The sequence below is a fragment of the Nannobrachium achirus genome (assembly GCF_963921795.1).
Source record: "Nannobrachium achirus genome assembly, chromosome: 4".
In the NCBI taxonomy this organism is placed as follows: Eukaryota; Metazoa; Chordata; class Actinopteri; order Myctophiformes; family Myctophidae; genus Nannobrachium; species Nannobrachium achirus.
Genome location: NC_137813.1, coordinates 21305472 through 21327632, shown reverse-complemented (window position 1 = coordinate 21327632; position 22161 = coordinate 21305472). Strand labels below are relative to the sequence as shown.

At 45.4% G+C, this 22161-nt stretch overlaps 1 protein-coding gene across 1 annotated transcript in view; it reads right to left on the bottom strand.

Moving 5' to 3' along the window:
- Positions 1–22161, bottom strand: part of LOC308282752 (histone lysine acetyltransferase CREBBP-like) — a 92401-nt gene that overhangs the window by 35318 nt on the left and 34922 nt on the right. The window contains 2 exon segments of the mRNA XM_080723139.1: positions 16417–16656; positions 18290–18423. Coding sequence (XP_080579265.1) covers positions 16417–16656; positions 18290–18423 — 374 coding nt within the window.

Here is a 22161-nt window from a genome sequence, read left to right as displayed (position 1 = left end):
CATTATTTATACAGGCATATTCTAGCCACCTCTAGCTAGGCCCAACCACCCTACTGCACATGTGTGACATATGAGAGACTACTGTGCCTGCGCACTGCACAGTAGCATAGACCAGTGGTTCTCAACCTTTTCAGGCCGCGACCCCCAAAATAATCATATTTTAACGGGACTCCCCCACCCTGAAGCACTAAGAGTTGAGGCATTACATTTCGTATAACATGTGTCTATTGAGAAAATAGCAGATCTACATGCTCAGTGAGTATGGCTATATTCACAATTTAACATTTTCTAATATTTGAGCGTTTAGACAATGCTTAATTTGTCATTTTAGAGGTATTGAAAAATCCTTAAATTGTCACTTCAGATACCCTCTATACACTTAAACTTTATGTTGGTTTGTTTACTGTTGATAGAGAGAAAACAATGTTGCACATTAAGTTAATCATCTGGGTCCCGACCGACAGGTTGAGAACCACTGGGATAGAGCATGGAGCTCTAAAGCCCGTATCATAGTCGGGTCCGCGGTGGAAGGCTTTACACCGTGGTGTAGTCTTTTCGAGTCTTTTTGAGTCATGAAACTACAACGTTACATCATTCCTCGCGGTGGAGAGCTTTCCACCGTGAGTCCCAACACATCTCTCTATTTTTACTATCAGACAGACAGGCTCTACACCCCGTTCACTGATTGGTCGACCTGAAGGACTTCACCGTGGGCCGTGACTATGATGGCCTGCACTTATTTTCTGACTTGAGGTGGAAAGCTTTCCACCTCAAATTTGCGGTGGATAGGTCTCCACCGTACCCTCTGATACGGGCTTAAGAAGTAGCACACAACCGTATTGTATTTTAGGACAACATCTTTCTACCACAACTGCGTGGCGGGGGGGCAGTTTGAGAGATAAGACTCCAGAGATAGACTCACATAGGCAGTCAATATCATTACTACAGCCAAGCACTGTAGCCAGTGACAAACACACAGAGTTGTTTATCAACAACACATAATATCAAACATATAATTCTCAGAATCTCTGTCTGTCTGTCTGTCTGTCTGTCTGTCTGTCTGTCCGACTGTATCTCCATGGTGGCTGGAGCAATTGATCTGAATCCGCATGGCCATTAGCATATGAACAGACCTGACATAACTGCGAAGCCCGTTTGTCACTTTCACAAATCGTATACTGTATATTAGCATTTTTATCGTACATTTATTCTGCATCTAGCATGAGGCAACATTTTTAACCAAAATCTTTGCTTCTGGGGGTCCCCAGAAAAAGAAAAAAAAAAATTAGATTGAGATGCGATCCGCGGCAAACACATATCGTTTTGGGGTTACTTGACATGACACAGTTGGAACCACTTATGTTTTTCAGAAAACTGTTAGTAGTCCGGCTGCCAACTTAGTTTTTATGAGATTGAGATGCGGTCCGCAGCCAAACACATATCGTTTTGGGGCTACTTGACATGACAAAGTTGGAACCACATATGTTTTTCAGAAAACTGTTAGTAGTCCTGCTGCCAACTTAGTTTTATGGCATATGATATTTGGTATATCGTTTTTTTTATTGGCCTAAAGTGTTGTCTATATACATATATACACATCGAGCAATTTATTTTATAGGGGGTAGAAGTTTGGGCCCATCACTTACGATACACTATACCAGGGGTCCTCAATAGGCGGACCACGGTCCATGTTCGGACCGTGAGGCACCGCCGACCGGACCTAGGACGAATTATAGTAAAAAAAAAAAAAAAAAAAAAAAAAAAAGTGGAAAAATATCTCTACGTTGTGGAAGTGAATTAAATGAGACGAGCAGACGGAGTACGGGAGTCTCTGAACTTTACTTCCAAACAATTCCAGTTACACACACAGGGACAACCCCTCCCTCAAGTAACCTCGTATCTCCTCCCATACCACCCAACCAGTGTCCATTCTGAGGTGAGACACCTCCATCTAGTGTTCACCACACAGGCCCCCCCCCCCCCTCCCCCCTCCGAACGCTCAGAAATGGCATTACGTGGAACACATCAAACACTTTACCAACCCCCCAAAACAATACTACGCGACGTGGGGGCTGAGCCAGCTCCACCGGCTCGTCTGGGATCACGTGAGCAGGCTTGAGCCGATCGACTGATATCTGCTCCTTATTCCCCCCCATGTCCACCACAAAAGTCTTTGGGCCTGCCTCCAGGACCCGGAAGGGCCCGTCGTAGGGAGCCTGCAGCGGAGAGCGGTGAGCATCATGGCGGATGAATACATAGCTGGCAGCCATCAGGTCCTTCGGAATGTAAGACTGGGGAAGGCAGTGATGTGTGGGTACTGGAGCAAAGGCTCTCACTGCATCCTGGAAGGCAGACCGGTGAGCTGTAGTGGACCACGGGGTCGAGGAACCTGGGAGGAACTCCCCAGGGACCCTCAGCGGCTGACCAAAGACGAGCTCTGCTGCAGAGGCCTGCAGGTCTTCTTTTGGGGCCGAACGCAGCCCCAACAGGACCCACGGCAGACGGTCGATCCAATTGCTGTTAGTGAGAGTGGCCCGGAGAGCAGCCTTCATAGAGCGGTGAAAACGCTCACACTTCCCATTAGCTTTTGGGTTATAGGCCGTGGTACGGTGGAGTTTCACACATAGTCTCTCATCCACCACGCTCCACAGCTCGGAAGTGAACTGAGATCCCCGGTCCGACGTCAGGTCCAACGGCGTGCCGAACCGGGTCACCCAGCTGGAGATGAGCGCCCGAGCCACCTCCGCAGTCGTTGTAGATGACAGGGGAACCACCTCCGGCCACCTGGTGGTCCTGTCCACCATGGTGAGGAGGTGCGTGAAACCCTGGGATGGGGGAAGCGGGCCCACTAGGTCCACATGGACATGGTCGAACCGCCTCTCAGGGATGAGGAACGGCTCCAGGGGGGCCTTGGTGTGACGGTGTATCTTGGCCCGCTGACATGACACGCAGGAGGCCGCCCAGGCCCTAACGTCCTTCCTAAGGCCTGGCCAAACGAACTTGGCCCCCACCAGCTTCACAGACGCCTTTACCCCCGGGTGTGAAAGGGAGTGTATGGCATCAAACACCCGGCGGCGCCAGTCCGTTGGCACCATGGGGCGTGGCTGGCCAATGGAGACGTCGCAGAGGAGGGTGGCGCCGCTGTCGTGGAACGCCACATCCTCCAGTCGTAGCCCGGTCACAGCTGTCCTGTACGCCTGAAGGTCCATGTCGGTGAGCTGGTCAGCTGCCATAACTGCACAATCAATGCCCAAGTGCACAGGGCTGACGTGTGCCCGGCGGGAGAGGCAGTCCGCCACCTGATTGTTTTTGCCGGCCACATGCTGAATGTCTGTAGTGAACTCCGATATAGCGGAAAGTTGACGCTGTTGACGCCCCGACCACGGCTCAGTGGTCTTGGCCATGGCAAAAGTCAAGGGCTTGTGGTCGACAAACACAGTGAACTCCCGGCCCTCCAACAGGAACCTGAAATGATGTGTGGCGAGGAAAAGGGCCAGGAGCTCCCTGTCGAACGTGCTGTACTTCCTCTCGTTGTCCCGCAGCTTCTTACTGAAGAAGGCCAGAGGCTGCCAGGCGCCCGACACCCACTGCTCACACACCGCCCCAACCGCATAATCGGAGGCATCAGTTGTAAGTGCTATGGGAGCAGCAGGAGACGGGTGTGCCAGCATGGCAGCGTTGGCAAGGGCAGCCTTGGAGTCCTCGAATGCCCTGATCCGCTCCGGGGACCAGTCGACATCGTCGTTGTCTTTCTTCCCTTTCAGCGCCTCATACAGGGGGCTCATCAAGTGAGCCGCGTGGGATATGAACTGATTATAGAAATTAACCATCCCCAAGAACTCCTGGAGAGGCTTGGTGGTGAGGGGGCGGGGAAAATCAGCAATCGTCTCCACTTTGGCAGGCAGAGGAACAGCCCCCTGGGGAGAGACATGGTGGCCTAAGAAATCAATGGCCAGCAGGCCAAACTGACATTTGGCCGGGTTCACAATAAGTCCATGCTCATTGAGCCTCTGGAACAGTTGTCGTAGATGTCCCAGATGTTCTTCTGCAGATGTGCTGGCCACTAGGATGTCATCGAGGTAGACGAACAAAAATGACATTCCCCGCAGCACAGAGTCCATGAGCCACTGGAAAGTCTGCGCTGCCCCTTTAAGACCAAACGGCATCCCCAAGAACTCAAACAGTCCAAACGGGGTGATGACAGCAGTCTTGGGCACGTCGAGCGGGTGGACCGGCACCTGGTGATAACCGCGGACCAAATCAATCTTAGAGAAGATGGTGGCCCCTGCCAGGTGGACGGAGAAGTCCTGTATATGTGGAACCGGGTAGCGGTCATGTGTGGTGATATTATTTAGTCGACGAAAATCACCACGGGCGCCACTTTCCGTCCGCCTTGGGGACCATGTGGAGAGGGGAGGCCCAGGGACTGTTGGAACGGCGCACAATGCTGAGCCGCTCCATCGTGGCGAACTCCTCCCTGGCTATTGCCAGCTTAGCAGCATCCAAGCAGCGCGCATGTGCAAAAACTGGCGGCCCCACCGTGGGGATATAATGTTCCACGCCATGCTTGGCGACAGCAGCAGAGAAGGTGGGGACTGTCAGAGCAGGGAACTCGGCCAGGAGGCGCTGGTACAAATCCCCTGTGGCGAACACATACCCCTGCACATTGGGGGGGCCCCGGCCCCCCCAATGTGCAGGGGTATGTGTCAAATGACACAGAGTCAATGAGCCGCCGGTTTGCAAAGTCAACTAAAAGTCTATGAGCACACAAGAAATCGGCCCCCAGTATTGGCACGGACATGGAAGCAACAATAAAGTCCCAGCTAAACTGATGCCCATTGAAACACACAGTCACATACCTAGTACAAAACGTACGGATGGCAGTTCCATTAGCCGCATCCAGCGGTGGTCCATGTGCGCTTACCAACGCGTCCGCAGCAGTCGCAGGCAGGATGCTCCTCTGTGCGCCCGAATCCACCAGCAAGCGCTGACCAGAAGACGTGTCCTCAATAAACAGCAGCTCATTGATGACGCCAGCGCTCATAGCCGCTAACGAGCGCCGGCTCTGGCGTTTCCCTGGCTCTCAAAACAGCATGGTGGAATACAGCGCCTTGCCTTGGTGCCAAAACGGCGATGATAATAACACAGGCCGCTCTCATCTCTCCGCGTCTGATCCCTGCGCTCAGACACAGCAGCCACCGCTGGATCAGACACAGCAGCCGCCACGTATTGGCGGGAGGCCAGCAGTATCCTGTCCGCCTCCTCCGCTAACCCCAGGTAATCCTTGGTGCGCACGAGAGGAGAGGTGGCCAAAGCCGTGCGCACTGGAGTCGGGAGTTGCCGCAGGAACAGTTGTACAAAAAGAAACGTAGTGTCACCTGAACCAAGCAGCGCCAGCATGTTCTCCATTAGTTCAGTAGGTTTACTGTCCCCTAATCCGTTGAGTGACAGCAGGCGATGTGCGCGCTCTTCGTCGGAAAGCTGAAACAAGCGCAGCAGCTGCGCTTTGAGAGCGTTGTATTTTCCGTCTGTTGGTGGCTCCCTCAGGAAACCCATGACGCGGCGGGTCGTTGAGGAATCCAACGCGGGGACGAAATGGTAAGGCCTGTCCATACTTTGACCGAAACCGCCGTTTTCGGTCAAAAGGTCCTTTTCAACTATAAAATTAAATTCCTCAAAAGTTCTGGAATGCTTTTTCTCCGAACAATAGTTCTGAAATTTGCACTACGAGATGTTGTGACTCGCCGAAATCTAGTTCGGTGAAACGGCGATGGTGATGCTGGTGGCCACAACACTGTCCCAAAGCTGTTCATCCAGGTGCAGTGGCTCGGACATACCCCCGCCGGCTAGATGTGCTTGCCTCCTCCTCAGCCGCACAAAGCAGGGCAAAATCCTCCTCCTCCTCCTCCTCGTCTTCCTCCTCCTCCATAACCTACACAATACGTGCCACCGCGTCCAACTTTTCCATCTCCGCAGTCGCTGCTGTTGTTGTCTCTCTCTCTCTCTCTCTCTCTTCTCTATCTCTCCTGTTCTCTTTCTCCTCACAATGCGCCTCCCCGCCTCCTACACCACACGCAGCGTGGTGTACGCTTTTCCCCGAACCCTCCGAGTCCGAACAGGAGCGAAGTATGAACATCCGACGCTTTTTTTTCGAAAAAAAAAAAAAAAAGTTTATTTTTCAACCGAAAAGTTCGGTTCTGTCGAAGTATGGAGAGGCCTGTAGTATTTGGTGTCATCCACCGTGATTCCGCAGAGGTGAAACTGTGCTTCGATATGCTGAAACCACGGGGCAGGATCATGTTGCCAAAACTCAGGCAACTTGATTGTCGCCGCATACACGGCCGGAGCCACGACAGGCACAACACCGTGCTCTGCGTTATCATCGTCAGACATGTTCTATACTTAAACGTCAAGGACACCACTGTGGAAGTGAATTAAATGAGACGAGCAGACGGAGTACGGGAGTCTCTGAACTTTACTTCCAAACAATTCCAGTTACACACACAGGGACAACCCCTCCCTCAAGTAACCTCGTATCTCCTCCCATACCACCCAACCAGTGTCCATTCTGAGGTGAGACACCTCCATCTAGTGTTCACCACAACGTTTTGTTTCCACTTCTCGTTGTGTTCATTCACTCCATTGCATGCGCTGAGTGTGTGTGTGTGTGTGTGTGTGTGTGTGTGTGTGTGTGTGTGTGTGTGTGTGAGTGAGTGAGTGAGTGAGAGAGAGAGAGAGAGAGAGAGAGAGAGAGAGAGAGAGAGAGAGAGAGAGACAACGACGCGCTGATTGGCTGATGCCGGGCAACAGAGTATTATGGGTTGTCATCTCTATGACAACGATGCGCTGATAGGCTCTTACCACAGCACTGCAGCAGTTAGCTGCAGCCTCCAACAATGTGACTACTGTAGTTATAAATCAGTGGGGTTTCATTCACGCACAACATCATCAACGTGAATACGTTTGCAGGATTGTAATCTTCTTCTCTCCAGAGAGTTTGTCGCGACGAGCCACAGCCCGACGGCCCGTGACGGCTGCCTCTCTCTTTCTGCATGGATATGCAGCGAGCCGCACGCAGTAGCTACTCGATACAAGAGTGAGTGAGCCACGAGCCACTTTGTCTCTGACGTGCGACACCATATCGATATTCACGTTGCGACACAAGCATAAATTATTAGAAGATTATCCCAGTTTGTTGTTCGCAAAATATCTCTGCTCCACTTTGATTTACTACATTCTGTTCTCCCAATGGGTTGTTTCTCTTCAATCAAGTAAGGCCCCCAAACGATTTTGGAGGAGTCCCCAGCCCAGATGACAGTGAAGTCATAATTTAAGGACCCTTTTAATAAAGAAAGAAACAGAAAAAGACCATTACTGCATCAACAAACTACAAAAAAAAAAAAAAAAAAACATTAGCCAATGTAAAAAAATTAAGAAAGGGATCCCTAATTATGTAAGATGAACAATAATGAGGGCAAGTGGCCATGAATGACTGAGGGCAAGAACATGACCTGTACTTTCCAGATGGACAAGTGCCTCTGAGACCATAGTGTCAACCCCTGGTTGGTACATTTATGTATCTTAGCCTACTATTTAACATTGACCGACTAATTATAAAAATAAGCGTTTTTCCTTTTTTTTTTTTTTTTTCTGACCTGTTTCAAAGGAATATGTGTGGACCTTCAAGATTTGTATTTGAGGACCCCTGCACTATACTATAAAGGGAAAAAATACCCCCAAAAAACTGCTTTAAGTAGCATGTGAGGGGTCAAACTAGGGTTTTTTAATTATTCTGAATCCATTGCAAGCATTTGTTTTGCATGAAAAACATTCCTTGGGGTAGAACGCCCGCCCAATACCAATTCCCCAAACACAGCCTGACAACACAGAAAAGCTACTTTCAATCCCTCATATATTGTACACACACCATCACCTACACTCTGCACATCATTTTAAGCACATATCTTCAAAGGGGTAAGGACTAGTATGCAAAGAAAGCCAATCGTTGCTTTGTGCTCACATACATGTACTGCCTCACATTACTGGCACAGCACGGATGATGTTAACACCCCGAAAAACAGCTCTTCTCTAGGGCAACTTTTTCTACCATTTGTGGAACTCTCTACCCTGTGTGTGGAGAGCGTGTGAGATTTGCTTACAAATGAATCTGGTTGATTATTTAATTACTACAGCATTGCATATCTCTCTCTCTCTCTGTGTGTGTGTGTGTGTGTGTGTGTGTGTGTGTGTGTGTGTGTGTGTGTGTGTGTGTGTGTGTGTGTGTGTGTGTGTGTGTGTGTGTGTGTGTGTGTGTGTGTGTGTGTGTCTCTCTATCTGTGCGTGTGCGGCACATAGCCATTAATGTGCTCAAATCACACAGCCACACACACAACTCTTCCCAACCCTGTTTATCACTTATCAGTCTTGCACTCCAGTTTCATGTGTTAATTGTGCGTTAATCAGATGCCATTTGATTTCTCCTATTATATGGGTGTTAAAGAAGACTTTAACTCGATGTCAGACAGCCCAAACCGGGCGGGGAGGAGGGGCCACAGCCGCTTCAGCTCTCCTTTCCACATGGTCACACATGGGACTTGAGGAGGTTGTGCCATTATGATTTAGCTGGCAGAGAAAATTCCAGTAGCCCATAAACATATCTTATTGCCAATATGCTAAAGTGCCTAATTGTCTCCACCAGCCGAAGGCTGAGGGAGAGTATGTTTTCCCCTCCGTCCGTGTGTCCGTCCGTGCGTCCGTCAGTGCGTGCGTCCGTGCGTGCGTGCGTCCTCGCAGTTTGTGAGCGCCAAATCTCAGTCGCCGTTGGCCCGGTCGCTGCCAAAGTGAGCACACACATTCCCTGGATGCCAATCTAGAACCTCTGCCCTAAATTTTTCAAATGGGCCTTTTCTAGCGCCAACTAGTGGCCGATGTTTGCTAAACACATTCCTGTGCACTACTCTTACAGATTTTGTCCAAAAATCCTACAAATCGGTAGGCAATATCTCGACAGTCATGTGATCGACACGGATCTGTCCGATTTTGCATATTCCATCCTGATTGGCTAAGATTGGCTTCCAAAGTTTGTGGGATTGAGCCGTTTTGAACAAAATGCCTCAAATCACAAACGCAAAGTGCAATTATCATGAAATCGCGCACACACGTTCCCACTAGGCCGAGGAAGAAATGCCACTTATTTTTTTTTTATCAGCCTCATGGTGGCGCTATAACAGCCCGTGACGGCTGCCTCTCTCTTTCTGCATGGATATGCAGCGAGCCGCACGCAGTAGCTACTCGATACAAGAGTGAGTGAGCCACGAGCCACTTTGTCTCTGACGTGCGACACCATATCGATATTCACGTTGCGACACAAGCATAAATTATTAGAAGATTATCCCAGTTTGTTGTTCGCAAAATATCTCTGCTCCACTTTGATTTACTACATTCTGTTCTCCCAATGGGTTGTTTCTCTTCAATCAAGTAAGGCCCCCAAACGATTTTGGAGGAGTCCCCAGCCCAGATGACAGTGAAGTCATAATTTAAGGACCCTTTTAATAAAGAAAGAAACAGAAAAAGACCATTACTGCATCAACAAACTACAAAAAAAAAAAAAAAAAACATTAGCCAATGTAAAAAAATTAAGAAAGGGATCCCTAATTATGTAAGATGAACAATAATGAGGGCAAGTGGCCATGAATGACTGAGGGCAAGAACATGACCTGTACTTTCCAGATGGACAAGTGCCTCTGAGACCATAGTGTCAACCCCTGGTTGGTACATTTATGTATCTTAGCCTACTATTTAACATTGACCGACTAATTATAAAAACAAGCGTTTTTCTTTTTTTTCGGACCTGTTTCAAAGGAATATGTGTGGACCTTCAAGATTTGTATTTGAGGACCCCTGCACTATACTATAAAGGGAAAAAAATACCCCCAAAAAACTGCTTTAAGTAGCATGTGAGGGGTCAAACTAGGGTTTTTTAATTATTCTGAATCCATTGCAAGCATTTGTTTTGCATGAAAAACATTCCTTGGGGTAGAACGCCCGCCCAATACCAATTCCCCAAACACAGCCTGACAACACAGAAAAGCTACTTTCAATCCCTCATATATTGTACACACACCATCACCTACACTCTGCACATCATTTTAAGCACATATCTTCAAAGGGGTAAGGACTAGTATGCAAAGAAAGCCAATCGTTGCTTTGTGCTCACATACATGTACTGCCTCACATTACTGGCACAGCACGGATGATGTTAACACCCCGAAAAACAGCTCTTCTCTAGGGCAACTTTTTCTACCATTTGTGGAACTCTCTACCCTGTGTGTGGAGAGCGTGTGAGATTTGCTTACAAATGAATCTGGTTGATTATTTAATTACTACAGCATTGCATATCTCTCTCTCTCTCTCTCTATCTCTGTGTGTGTGTGTGTGTGTGTGTGTGTGTGTGTGTGTGTGTGTGTGTGTGTGTGTGTGTGTGTGTGTGTGTGTGTGTGTGTGTGTGTGTGTCTCTCTATCTGTGCGTGTGCGGCACATAGCCATTAATGTGCTCAAATCACACAGCCACACACACAACTCTTCCCAACCCTGTTTATCACTTATCAGTCTCGCGCTCCAGTTTCATGTGTTAATTGTGCGTTAATCAGATGCCATTTGATTTCTCCTATTATATGGGTGTTAAAGAAGACTTTAACTCGATGTCAGACAGCCCAAACCGGGCGGGGAGGAGGGGCCACAGCCGCTTCAGCTCTCCTTTCCACATGGTCACACATGGGACTTGAGGAGGTTGTGCCATTATGATTTAGCTGGCAGAGAAAATTCCAGTAGCCCATAAACATATCTTATTGCCAATATGCTAAAGTGCCTAATTGTCTCCACCAGCCGAAGGCTGAGGGAGAGTATGTTTTCCCCTCCGTCCGTGTGTCCGTCCGTGCGTGCGTCCGTGCGTGCGTGCGTCCTCGCAGTTTGTGAGCGCCAAATCTCAGTCGCCGTTGGCCCGGTCGCTGCCAAAGTGAGCACACACATTCCCTGGATGCCAATCTAGAACCTCTGCCCTAAATTTTTCAAATGGGCCTTTTCTAGCGCCAACTAGTGGCCGATGTTTGCTAAACACATTTCTGTGCACTACTCTTACAGATTTTGTCCAAAAATCCTACAAATCGGTAGGCAATATCTCGACAGTCATGTGATCGACACGGATCTGTCCGAATTTGCATATTCCATCCTGATTGGCTAAGATTGGCTTCCAAAGTTTGTGGGATTGAGCCGTTTTGAACAAAATGCCTCAAATCACAAACGCAAAGTGCAATTATCATGAAATCGCGCACACACGTTCCCACTAGGCCGAGGAAGAAATGCCACTTATTTTTTTTTTATCAGCCTCATGGTGGCGCTATAACAGCCCGATTTGTGGTTTTACCTATAACTCCACCGATCAGTTTCAAACTTTGTAAGCGCACTCCCTAGAGGCTAAGGATAAACCTTTGCCCTGCATTTTTCACATCAGCCTTTTATAGCGCCACCTTTGGGCCGACTTATGTAAAACACATTTTTGGATATTACTCCTTGAGATTTTATCCAAAAATCATGCAAATCGGTACACAGTATCTCTATAGTCATGTGATCAAGTCCGATCCGTCTGATATTTCACATTCCATCCTGATTGGCTAATATTAGCTTCCAAAGTTTGCAGGATTGCTCCGTTTTTGAACAAAATGCCTCAAATCATCAACGCAGCTTGCGATTACCGTGACATTTGCCACATATATTCCCCCTAGGTCAAGGAACAAATGCTACCTTTTTAACATTGTCCTGTTATAGCGCCACCAGCAGGTAGACTTTAGCAAAACACATTTTTGGAACGCAATGCTTGAAATCATGCATGCAGCGTCCGATTGCCATGAAAGATCTAAGGTGAAGAACTATATGCCACCCTTTTTACATTGGCCTATTATACAGTAGCACCACCAGGACACACGGCCTGGTGGAGACCTGTGCTCGGAAGAGCACTGATTCTAGTTGTAGTTGTGTTTTTAACTTTTTAACTGATTCTCTGATAATAAAACATGTTGAATGTCTGGGCTGTTAATGAATGTATTATTTTTATGCACAGATAAGTGTATTAAAGTTGTTTTATGTGTATGCTACCTCTTAATAGTATGACGCAAACTACACACATCTTATATAGGCAGGCATGTTGATTAAAAAAGTTACTTTAAAGACGTCTAGGGCTCTAGGCCGCATGAAGCCCCGATGCCGAGTGGTGGAGTCAGCCCAGACAAGGTGAGTCTCAACCTGTGTCACCCTAGTAGTTGCGCTAAAGAAAAGCTGGTTTCCGTAGTGTAAATAACACATGGTATACAGTGTCCACTGTCCAGTATATGTGTGCACAAAGCAATGGTTGGCTTTCTTTGTATATCGTGTCAAAAAAACAAGTTTGACAGCGTTATAAAACGTTTTTTTTTCTTTGCAAAATGAAAACGTCCAGGCTGTGGTGGGAAAATTACTCGGATGTTTTACTTAAAGGAGTGGCGACACCGGCCGAAAATTAACATTATGATACAGTAGGTCACGTGGTGTTTCTTCAAACAGTCTGAAAAGGAGGCGGGGCCGTATCAGTTAGTAGTGAATGTATACTTCGTCCGTCGTGCGGTGCCGCGCAATGTATACTTCGTCCGTCGTGCGGTGCCGCGCACAACGTGATGGCTTTGTTGTTAGCGTGTAGCCCGGCTAACGCTGCACCGCACGGCTATTTGCGAGCATAGATGTTTGCGAGAGCTACTAGAAAAAATTATCTTTCATCAATTGGATGTATTTCCAATTGATGAAATAAGGTGCACAACAAATTCCAATCCGGCTTCAGGAAAGGACACAGCACAGAAACTGCACTTTTAAAAGTAATTAATGATCTTAGGGTGTCTGCTGATAACAAAAATGTATCCGTTCTCCTACTGCTGGATCAAACGGCGGCTTTTGACACAATTGACCATACAATTCTAATACAACGTCTTGAACACTGGGTAGGGCTGTCAGGCACAGCTTTGTCCTGGTTTTACTCCTACCTAACAGGCAGAAGCTACTTTGTTAATCTAGCTGACTTTGAGTCAAACAAACACAACATCTGCTCTGGTATTCCACAGGGCTCAATTCTTGGTCCTTTATTATTCTCCCTCTATATACTGCCGCTGGGAGAACTTATTTCCGCTCACGGTGTGAATTTCCATTTCTATGCTGATGACACCCAGCTGTACCTTTCGGTAGCTCCGGACGACCCCTGTGCTCTAGACCCATTGCTGACGTGTGTGTCTAGCATAAAATGCTGGATGAGTGAGAACTTTCTCAAACTAAATGAGGACAAGACAGAAGTTCTCATAATTGGTTCTACTGCGCAGAGAGAATCAATAATAAGTAGACTTGGTAACCTGTCTAAAGAAAGTAACACTTCTGTAAAGAACCTGGGAGTGATCATTGACGCTGAACTGAATTTTAATACACACATTAATCATGTCACCAAGATTGCCTTCTTTCACCTTAGAAATATTGCGCGAATTAGAGCCTATCTAACATTGGACGATGCAAAAACGCTGATCCACGCTTTTGTTTTCTCTCGGCTTGATTACTGCAACGCACTTCTCTCTGGTCTGCCAAAGAAAACAACTGACAGTTTGCAACTTGTTCAAAATGCGGCAGCCAGAGTTTTAACTAAAGCTAAGATGAGAGAACATATTACTCCAGTCTTAGCGTCGCTACACTGGCTCCCGGTTGTTTTTAGGATTGATTTTAAAATTATTTTACTTGTTTATAAAGCTCTAAATGGTCTGGCACCTTCGTACCTCTATGACTGCCTGCATAGATACGTTCCAAACCGCCCACTCAGGTCTTCTAGTGCTGACCTACTCGATGTGCCTAAAATGAAATATAAAAAATATGGTGAAGCAGCTTTCTGCTTCTACGGACCGACAGTTTGGAATAAACTCCCACTACACCTAAGACAGGCAGCCTCTGTGGATAGCTTTAAAGCACAGCTCAAGACCTATTTCTTTACTCTTGCTTTTAGCTGAATTATATTTTTTTTATCTCTTTGATGCTATTGACGTCCACACTGTTCTGAAATTGTTCTTCAATGTTTTATGTTTTTATTGTTCTGCTTTATTGTATTCATGTGTATTTTATTTTTTCTGTTAAGTAACTGTGCTTCATTTTCTGCTCTGTAAAGCACTTTGAGCTGCATTTCATGTCATGAAAGGTGCTATACAAATAAAGCTTTATTATTATTATTATTATTATTATTGTGTGTACACACACACACACACACACACACACACACACACACACACACACACACACACACACACACACACACACACACACACACACACACACACACACACACACACACAGAGTGTATGAGCCACGGAGCACGGACCTCAGTCCGGCCGCAGACAGCAGGACATGGCTTGCTCCGGTCGGTCTACTCTGGTGCTCCAGTCAGGTTAGGGAAAGAGACAGCAGGGTATGGCCGACAAAACCGTCTCATAGACAGGGAGAAGCGTGTTGACCCTCGTACACCTTTTTTGAAGAAGACATGTACTTTTTTATCGGTCTAACCATTGATTTTATACTATGCTATATAATTTTTACCCCTAGAACTGATAGTTTTAAAGTTGGTTTAGAAAGTCGGAAACACACCTCGGACAGCTTTTTTTGGGGCAGTTTCAAAAGATAATGATATGGATACTCGACTCCGCGAGTCTCCGCCCCCCCCCCCCCCCCCCCCCCCCATATTAGCTCAATCAAATTAATGTATTGCCGTTACTGTACAGAAAGTACTACTTTCAGTACAGTAACTTCAATAAATTAATTTGATTGGGTAATTTAACATGGGGGTACATGACATCATTAAAAAAAATGGCTAATTTGATAGCCATAATTAGCTGTTTTGGCCGTGTCACGCCCCCTTTAATTAAAAGTATCAATACACAATACTGCAATATAGATACTGTTACAAGTTACAGTAACAGTATAAAAGTACAAAATGTTTGACGTTGTGACTGCTTAGATCGGCTATTTTCAAAAAGCCTAGGTATAAAATGGGGCTAAAGTGGATTAATATATGTTTTATATAATATAATTGTATATCTAAAGAGTAACTTAGTTTTGTAATAACTGTAATGGAGTAAAAGTACAATATTTGACTCTGTAGTCTGTAATGGACTAGAAGTAAGATTACTGAAAACTGGAAATCAAGTAAAATACAAATACCTCAAAACGACTTAAAGGGATATTCCACTTTCAACAGGGAGCGGTGGAAGGGCCTCTTCCCACATACACACCCATTGTAACTTCAAACTCCATTTTAACCATGATAGATTCATTAAAAACACCCATTATTTTTTTCTGGTGACTCATATTACCCTCCTAATACGTGAACAGGCCGTGTTTTTTCGATAACTTTTTTCATTTATTTTTAATAATTATTTGGGAAAATGGAAAAAAATTAAATACAAAAAAATAATTATTAAAAATAAATGAAAAAAGTTATCAAAAAAGCACGGCCTGCTCACATATTAGGAGGGTAATATGAGTCACCAGAAAAAAATAATGGGTGTTTTTAATGAATCTATCATGGTTAAAATGTGTGTGTGTCTATCTGTGCGCGTGCGTCACATAGCCATTAATGTGCTCAAATCACACAGCCACACACACAACTCTTCCCAACCCTGTTCATCACTTATCAGTCTTGTGCTCCAGTTTCATGTGTTAATTGTGCGTTAATCAGATGCCATTTGATTTCTCCTATTATATGGGTGTTAAAGAAGACTTTAACTCGATGTCAGACAGCCCAAACCGGGCGGGGAGGAGGGGCCACAGCCGCTTCAGCTCTCCTTTCCACATGGGCACACATGGGACTTGAGGAGGTTGTGCCATTATGATTTAGCTGGCAGAGAAAATTCCAGTAGCCCATAAACATATCTTATTGCCAAATATGCTAAAGTGCCTAATTGTAGTTGTTTTTAACTTACATTTAAATTAAAATGAATCATAATTTAGTTTATGATCGGCTCATTTTGGTGCCACCTGGTGCCCCTTTTACTATTATGCTCTTGCATACAACTACCAAGCAGTATCACTCAATGGATAGACTTACAGACACATGTAGTTGGACTAAATTATTTCTAAAGTAATCAACAAACTATACTATATAAATTGGTGAAACTGGCCTGTTGTCAAATAATATACGGTAATAGGCAAAAAATGTTGCCTCTCCAAGTCAAACTAAATTGAATGCCTCAACTCCTTCATTCCAAGTGCTTGTCACAAATATGATTATTTTTTGGGGGGGGGTCACGGCCTGAAAAGGTTGAGAAACCACTGCCTTTACAGAGCCATCGCTGGTTCCCCTCCTCTCCTAACCTTCCTGCCGCAGCAGTAGCCCAGGCCCTGCATGACGGGGTCGATCTCGGCCTCGAACACCTCGGCCAGCTTGGTGCAGTACTTGTAGACGTCTGACGTCTTGCGGTTGTAGAGCAAGGCGTTGTTGAACATGACCCAGATGTCGTCCACGTACTGCCAGGGCTCCTGGTACTGGCCCGTGTCCAGTTTGCGCTTGATGGTGGACAGGTCTATGGGGTTCTTCACAATGTCAAAGTAGTTCTGCAGGAGGGCGGATGAAAATGAACCGGTAAACAGATAGTTCACAACCCCGAAATGATTCTATCGATTACTCAGCCCATGGAGACTTCATGGATTCATGGATATTCTTTTGGTTTTGTTGCATTACTAAACCAATAATTTGAGGAGACTCTTTGTGTCTCCATAGGGAACAAAGCAGGCTCTTTGTGTCTCCATTCCACCACTGGTCATCAAATTATGCCTATAATTGGCATTACAGGAATGCGACAAAATAAATTACAATTCAGCAGCGAAGTGTGATGTCACTAGCGTGAAATGGCGTGAAATGTCGCCCTCTACGGGGTTCATGCTGGTATTGTTTTGTATTCAAATCGCCATTGGGGAATTTGCGATCACCTCATATAAGAAATGTGTTCAAAAAATAAACACACCATGCTCTCGAATTGACTCAAATGGATATGAAGCATCGACTACGTTGGAAATGTACAGATTCACCCAAAGAGTAGCACAATAAACGCTAGAAACGAGTCAAATGGAATGCAACAACTACATTTCCCATCAGCGCGACTGATGCCCTGCCTATGAGCTCGGCACGCATAACATACGTCATGCTCATGCTTTATTTGCTTTGTTTTGTAATGGGAGCGGACTCAGAGGAGCATAGAGTTATAATAATAAGTAATAGTATTAGAGGAGCAGAGGACCGTGTATTACTTAGTGTTGGGGCTGCGTTTTAACGTTGCTTCGTAAAACTTAAACATGAACGGTACAAACGATGCAGGGTACGGTGCTTTGTTCCAGAGGAGAGGCTACATTTAGCACGGAGGCTACGACGCTACGTCTACTCGTCTGCACTCAACCAGGACAGTTCAACATTCATGTTATAGGTTGCAACATTATGGTGTACAGACTTGCTATCTGTGCAGTGCTTACTCTGCCTCATATTAACTAGCTTATCTGTTAACAAATAAAACACTGTTAGCATGGAAACATCAGCAGCTACAAGTTGCTCATAATACTTACAGCTAACTGATATTACAGCAATTAATGTTAACATTAACTAATCAAATTAATTAATGTTAGTGCTACTTAAGTTGTTAGAATGCAAGTAAATCGTGTTAGATTGATTCATGAATAACATGCAAAAATCACGATACAGTAAGTTAATATGACGGCAGAGCAAGCACTGTCTTTGTACACAGTATTGTTGCAACCTAACTTACCTTGAATATCGTGGATGATGTACCATTCAATCAAGTTACTGTAGCCCTTCTTTTGAATCCTTTTGGGGATGTTGATGTTTTCATCTTCCCATTTGTCAATTTGAACTCCATTGATTACAATGGTTTATAATGCAGGCTCAGACGTGTTACCACCCCATGTGGTCATGTGATCCAAGATGGCTATGGTGTGAATATGGTCAAGGGCACTGGTTCAGAGACCACCAGGAGTCCAAGTGGACCCTTACAGGTCTGTAACTCTGAGGATGTACAAATGGTTCCATTTGTACACTCCCAGTGTTAAACTAAAACTGAGGATTTTACAGTGTAGATTGGGAGTCTGTGGCCTAATGCATATCAAACTGGTGGTCCTTGAAATAAAAAAGAATCACTCATCTATAATTCATTCGAGTGAGGCAGGTATGGTGACTTACAGGGGTGCCAGGGTCAACGGGCTGTCTGAAGGGCAGGGACTCCGGGTACTGCCTGTAGAGGGCCTCTAGCGTGGGCATCAGTGCTTGCCTCAGCTCCTCCGGCTTGAAGACTGAAGAGACGACATTACCGTTATCTGAAATGAAAATCAGTGACACGGTGGCATGCAGGCTCCAAATCTGATAGGAGTTTATGGTGGGGAATGCTACAGTACCCCAGCGAAACCACCGTCTGACTGAACGATAACAATTGCATCATGAATGGAACACGTTAATAACTGTTGAAGGACCATACCAGTGTAAACTCGTCATTGTCTATGCACAGCTTTGGCCATCTACTGTACACAAACAGACCATTTTTCAGACGTCCCGGTTGTTGTACATTTGTTAGCATTTTGTCCTGAGTCATTAAAACGATACCAAATTTGAACGTTAGCTTGAGAAAACGGCACAATCTTTTTCTCCATAGACTAATTACAGCTGATGTTATTTTAAATGACTGTATAAGACAAGAATAATGCAACTTTTCCACAGTAAACCTTTGCAAGTTTCAAGTCTCTCCAAATAGATTTCCATGTATCACTGAAATGGATGGAGGAAACGGTATACTTTCAAAAACGGCAGACAGAAATGCCATGTATATGTTACAGTGTTTTTGAGACATCAGTGAGATTTGGACTGGAGCGCTCGTTTTCTAGTTCACCATCACCACACCACCCTACCACCACCTGCCTTCTCCCCCCCTATCATATTGTTATCAATTCACTTTGATATTAACTGGTGTGGCTTAATAGACCTTATTCACACGGTGGCCATCTATGATCACATGACCACATCGGGTGGTAAGCAGCCAATCAGAAGCTTCCGCGGGTGGGTCTTGCCAGTGTGGTTTAGAAGAGAGTGGCGACACGCTTTGATCTCGCCGCAGACCGGAAGTGGCGTTGCATGGAGCCTGTTCTCATTCTTCGTGAGCCTCTGCTGCTCTTCAGCCCAGTTCGCCCCCATTATATACGCAGCAAGCTTTGACTATTTATTCTGCTTTATATTTTATATTTTTTATCTACTTTGTTTTATTGAAAGTTTAACCGTCCTGGGGATAAAGGGTGGGGGGAGTGGGTATAGGGGATGGGTTTACTTTGTTTTCTACATGTGATGTATCCATCTTTTTGAGATTGTATACCCGGCCGCCTCTGGGCTATGTCTATTTGAAAATATAATAAAAAGATTTGAAAAGGATAATGACTCTGGTTAAGCAAAACCACACAGGTGTGCGGGTCATCTTGCAAAGTGTAAAGCTACTGGACTTATTATATTTGTCCTATAATCAATCAGTTGAGAGCTTAATGTTGAAAGTGAATTTATTTATGAAGGGAATTTGGAATATTATTTTGCATTTTGTTGTACCCATTTTAGTTTTTCTCCTGTGAGTTTTGCCTTTGTATAAAATGGACTGTGAAATAACTGACTTAACTAGGCTAGGCTAGTTCTGAAGGACAACCAATTATACAAGGACTGCAACACTAAATTTGATAAAACATTTTCTTCTATCTCTGGGATCATAATGTAGACGGTAAAATTCTCAGATCAGTACTTTTCCGAGGTGTACAAATGGAGATAAAGATCCTGTGTAAAAATGGAGATCAAGATCAAACACGTCGCAGTTTTGAGCAGTAGATCTGCTATTTCCACTATTTTATTTTTTCTCACCATTACACTACTACTAGTTAGTCTGGGATCACTTCACTTTTAGGGTTTGTAACCGGTCTGGAGCGGAAACCACAAAACGTCATGTTGTTGTACTCAAATGACTACAATTTGCCAGAAAGATCAAACCGGATTCAGTTTTAACCCAGTTTTGACAACATTTGTGGCCGATGAATGAGCGTTGCAGGGCGGATACATATCTGACTGGCCCTCGCGCTGCACGCTGAATGACTGGAGGTCCAGTGAGCAGCAGCTCCAGCAGGCAGCAGCACCAGTTACAGGGTCTCTTCTCTCTCACTCACTCTCACAAATGCTCGAGCTCTGTCAAAAACATTTAATCTACAAGCTCACATTATAGACGTGCCGCCTTTCTTGCTGCATGCATGTCATCACACAGTCACAACTATCAACACGGACACTAGCAAAGTTGTGTTTAAGCTCTTCTTTTCTCTTTAAAGGTGATACACCATGAAATGTCACGTTGGCAGTTCAGGCCAAAGGTGGTACTGCAGCTGAAAATGCTCTGAGAGCCATTCAAAAATGAGAGAGGCTCTCTATTCAGGAGTGGTAATTTAGCCTCAAACCTTTTGAAAAACATTTTTGGGACATAAACAATATACATAAATACTTTTTAAATGCATGGTGTATCACCTTTAAAACGGCGGTGTGTGTGTGTGTGTGTGTGTGTGTGTGTGTGTGTGTGTGTGTGTGCACGTGCGTGCGTGCGTGTCGTGTGTCTCGCGAGTGCGCCTCCCAGTCCATCACTCTCGTCTCCAGCCAAAGCGAGAACCAGCTGATAATGTATCCGCTCTGCAACGCTCAATACACGGCCACACAACCATTGGAAGTCGGTGTGTCTCCCTCCCAAACGACCGCTGTTTCCTTGGCTTAACAGCCGAGCATATGAACTTGGAGCCGGGCTGAATGAATGAGAAGACACCGCTGAATACCGAAATTAAGTCGGGAGGTCACAACATTTCGGCAGCACCGTGGAGCCGAGTTTAGTCGGTTCGCACCGGGGGATGCGAACCATATTTGGGTTCGCCTAGTGCCGAACCGAAATTAGTTAGGCTCCTTATTAGAGTGTGAATCGACCCCTAGTCTACAAGTCACTAGTAGTGGCTGTCTGAAGGTGACCTTTCAGACCATTTTTTTAATGAGGCTAGGGATTTGCACTCCTTTAAGGCCTGCGGGAGGGCGTTCCACATGTTGGTGGTATAGAGAGATGGAAGACACAAAAACAACAAATACAAACACAGTGTGTGTGTGTGTGTGTGTGTGGTGACAGAAAATAGCCGTGCCATAGGCCCTTTACATGAAAGACAAATATAACAATAGGGAAGTAGTAAGGGAAAGTCTACTATCACCTCTGAACTTTGTCAACCCCAACTCCCTTGACATACTTTGTGGGAGCCAATCAAAGTTGGAGGTATCGGGATACCCAGGGCCTGGGATTAAAGGGGGGAAAATAAAACATGGCCAATATGAACGTATGAAGTCTGTAATTAGGGTATTGTTGGGCTGCTGAATCCATTCCAAACATTAGTTATAAGTAAAAATGACTCCTTGGCCATAAAAAAGGCCTAATTGGCTAAGGCTTAGCCAATCATGTCATTCGAGTTCACCTGTGTCCTGTTAGTCCCTATGTTTTAAACCCTGTGTTTGAATGTTCCTTGTCAGATTGTATCATGTTATCCTGTGTGTCATGAGTGATTACCCACCTGATCTACACACCTGATCTTGAATAGTTTTCATGAATTCAAACACTACTCCAACCTTTTTTTATTGCCAAATTATGCCAATATTATATATGTCTCATGGACACACAAAATTAGGTGTGGCCTATTTTATGGCCAAGGAGTCATTTTAACTGAAAACGAATGGTTGGAATGGATTCAGCAGCCCAAAAATACCCAAATTACACACCTCATACGCTCATATTGGCCTTTCCCCCCCCCCCCCCCCCCCCCCCCCCCCTTTAATCCCAGGCCCTCGGGATACCCAATAACTTTGATTGGCTCCCACAAACCTTTATGAACACAATTCTCTTTTTTTATTTTGTTATTTTTTAATCGCTTGTTCAAAAACGTTATGAGCATTATTTTTTTTCCAGATGTGAAAGGAACGGTGTGTGTGTGTCAGATCTGTGGTCTACAGGTTGAGAAACACTG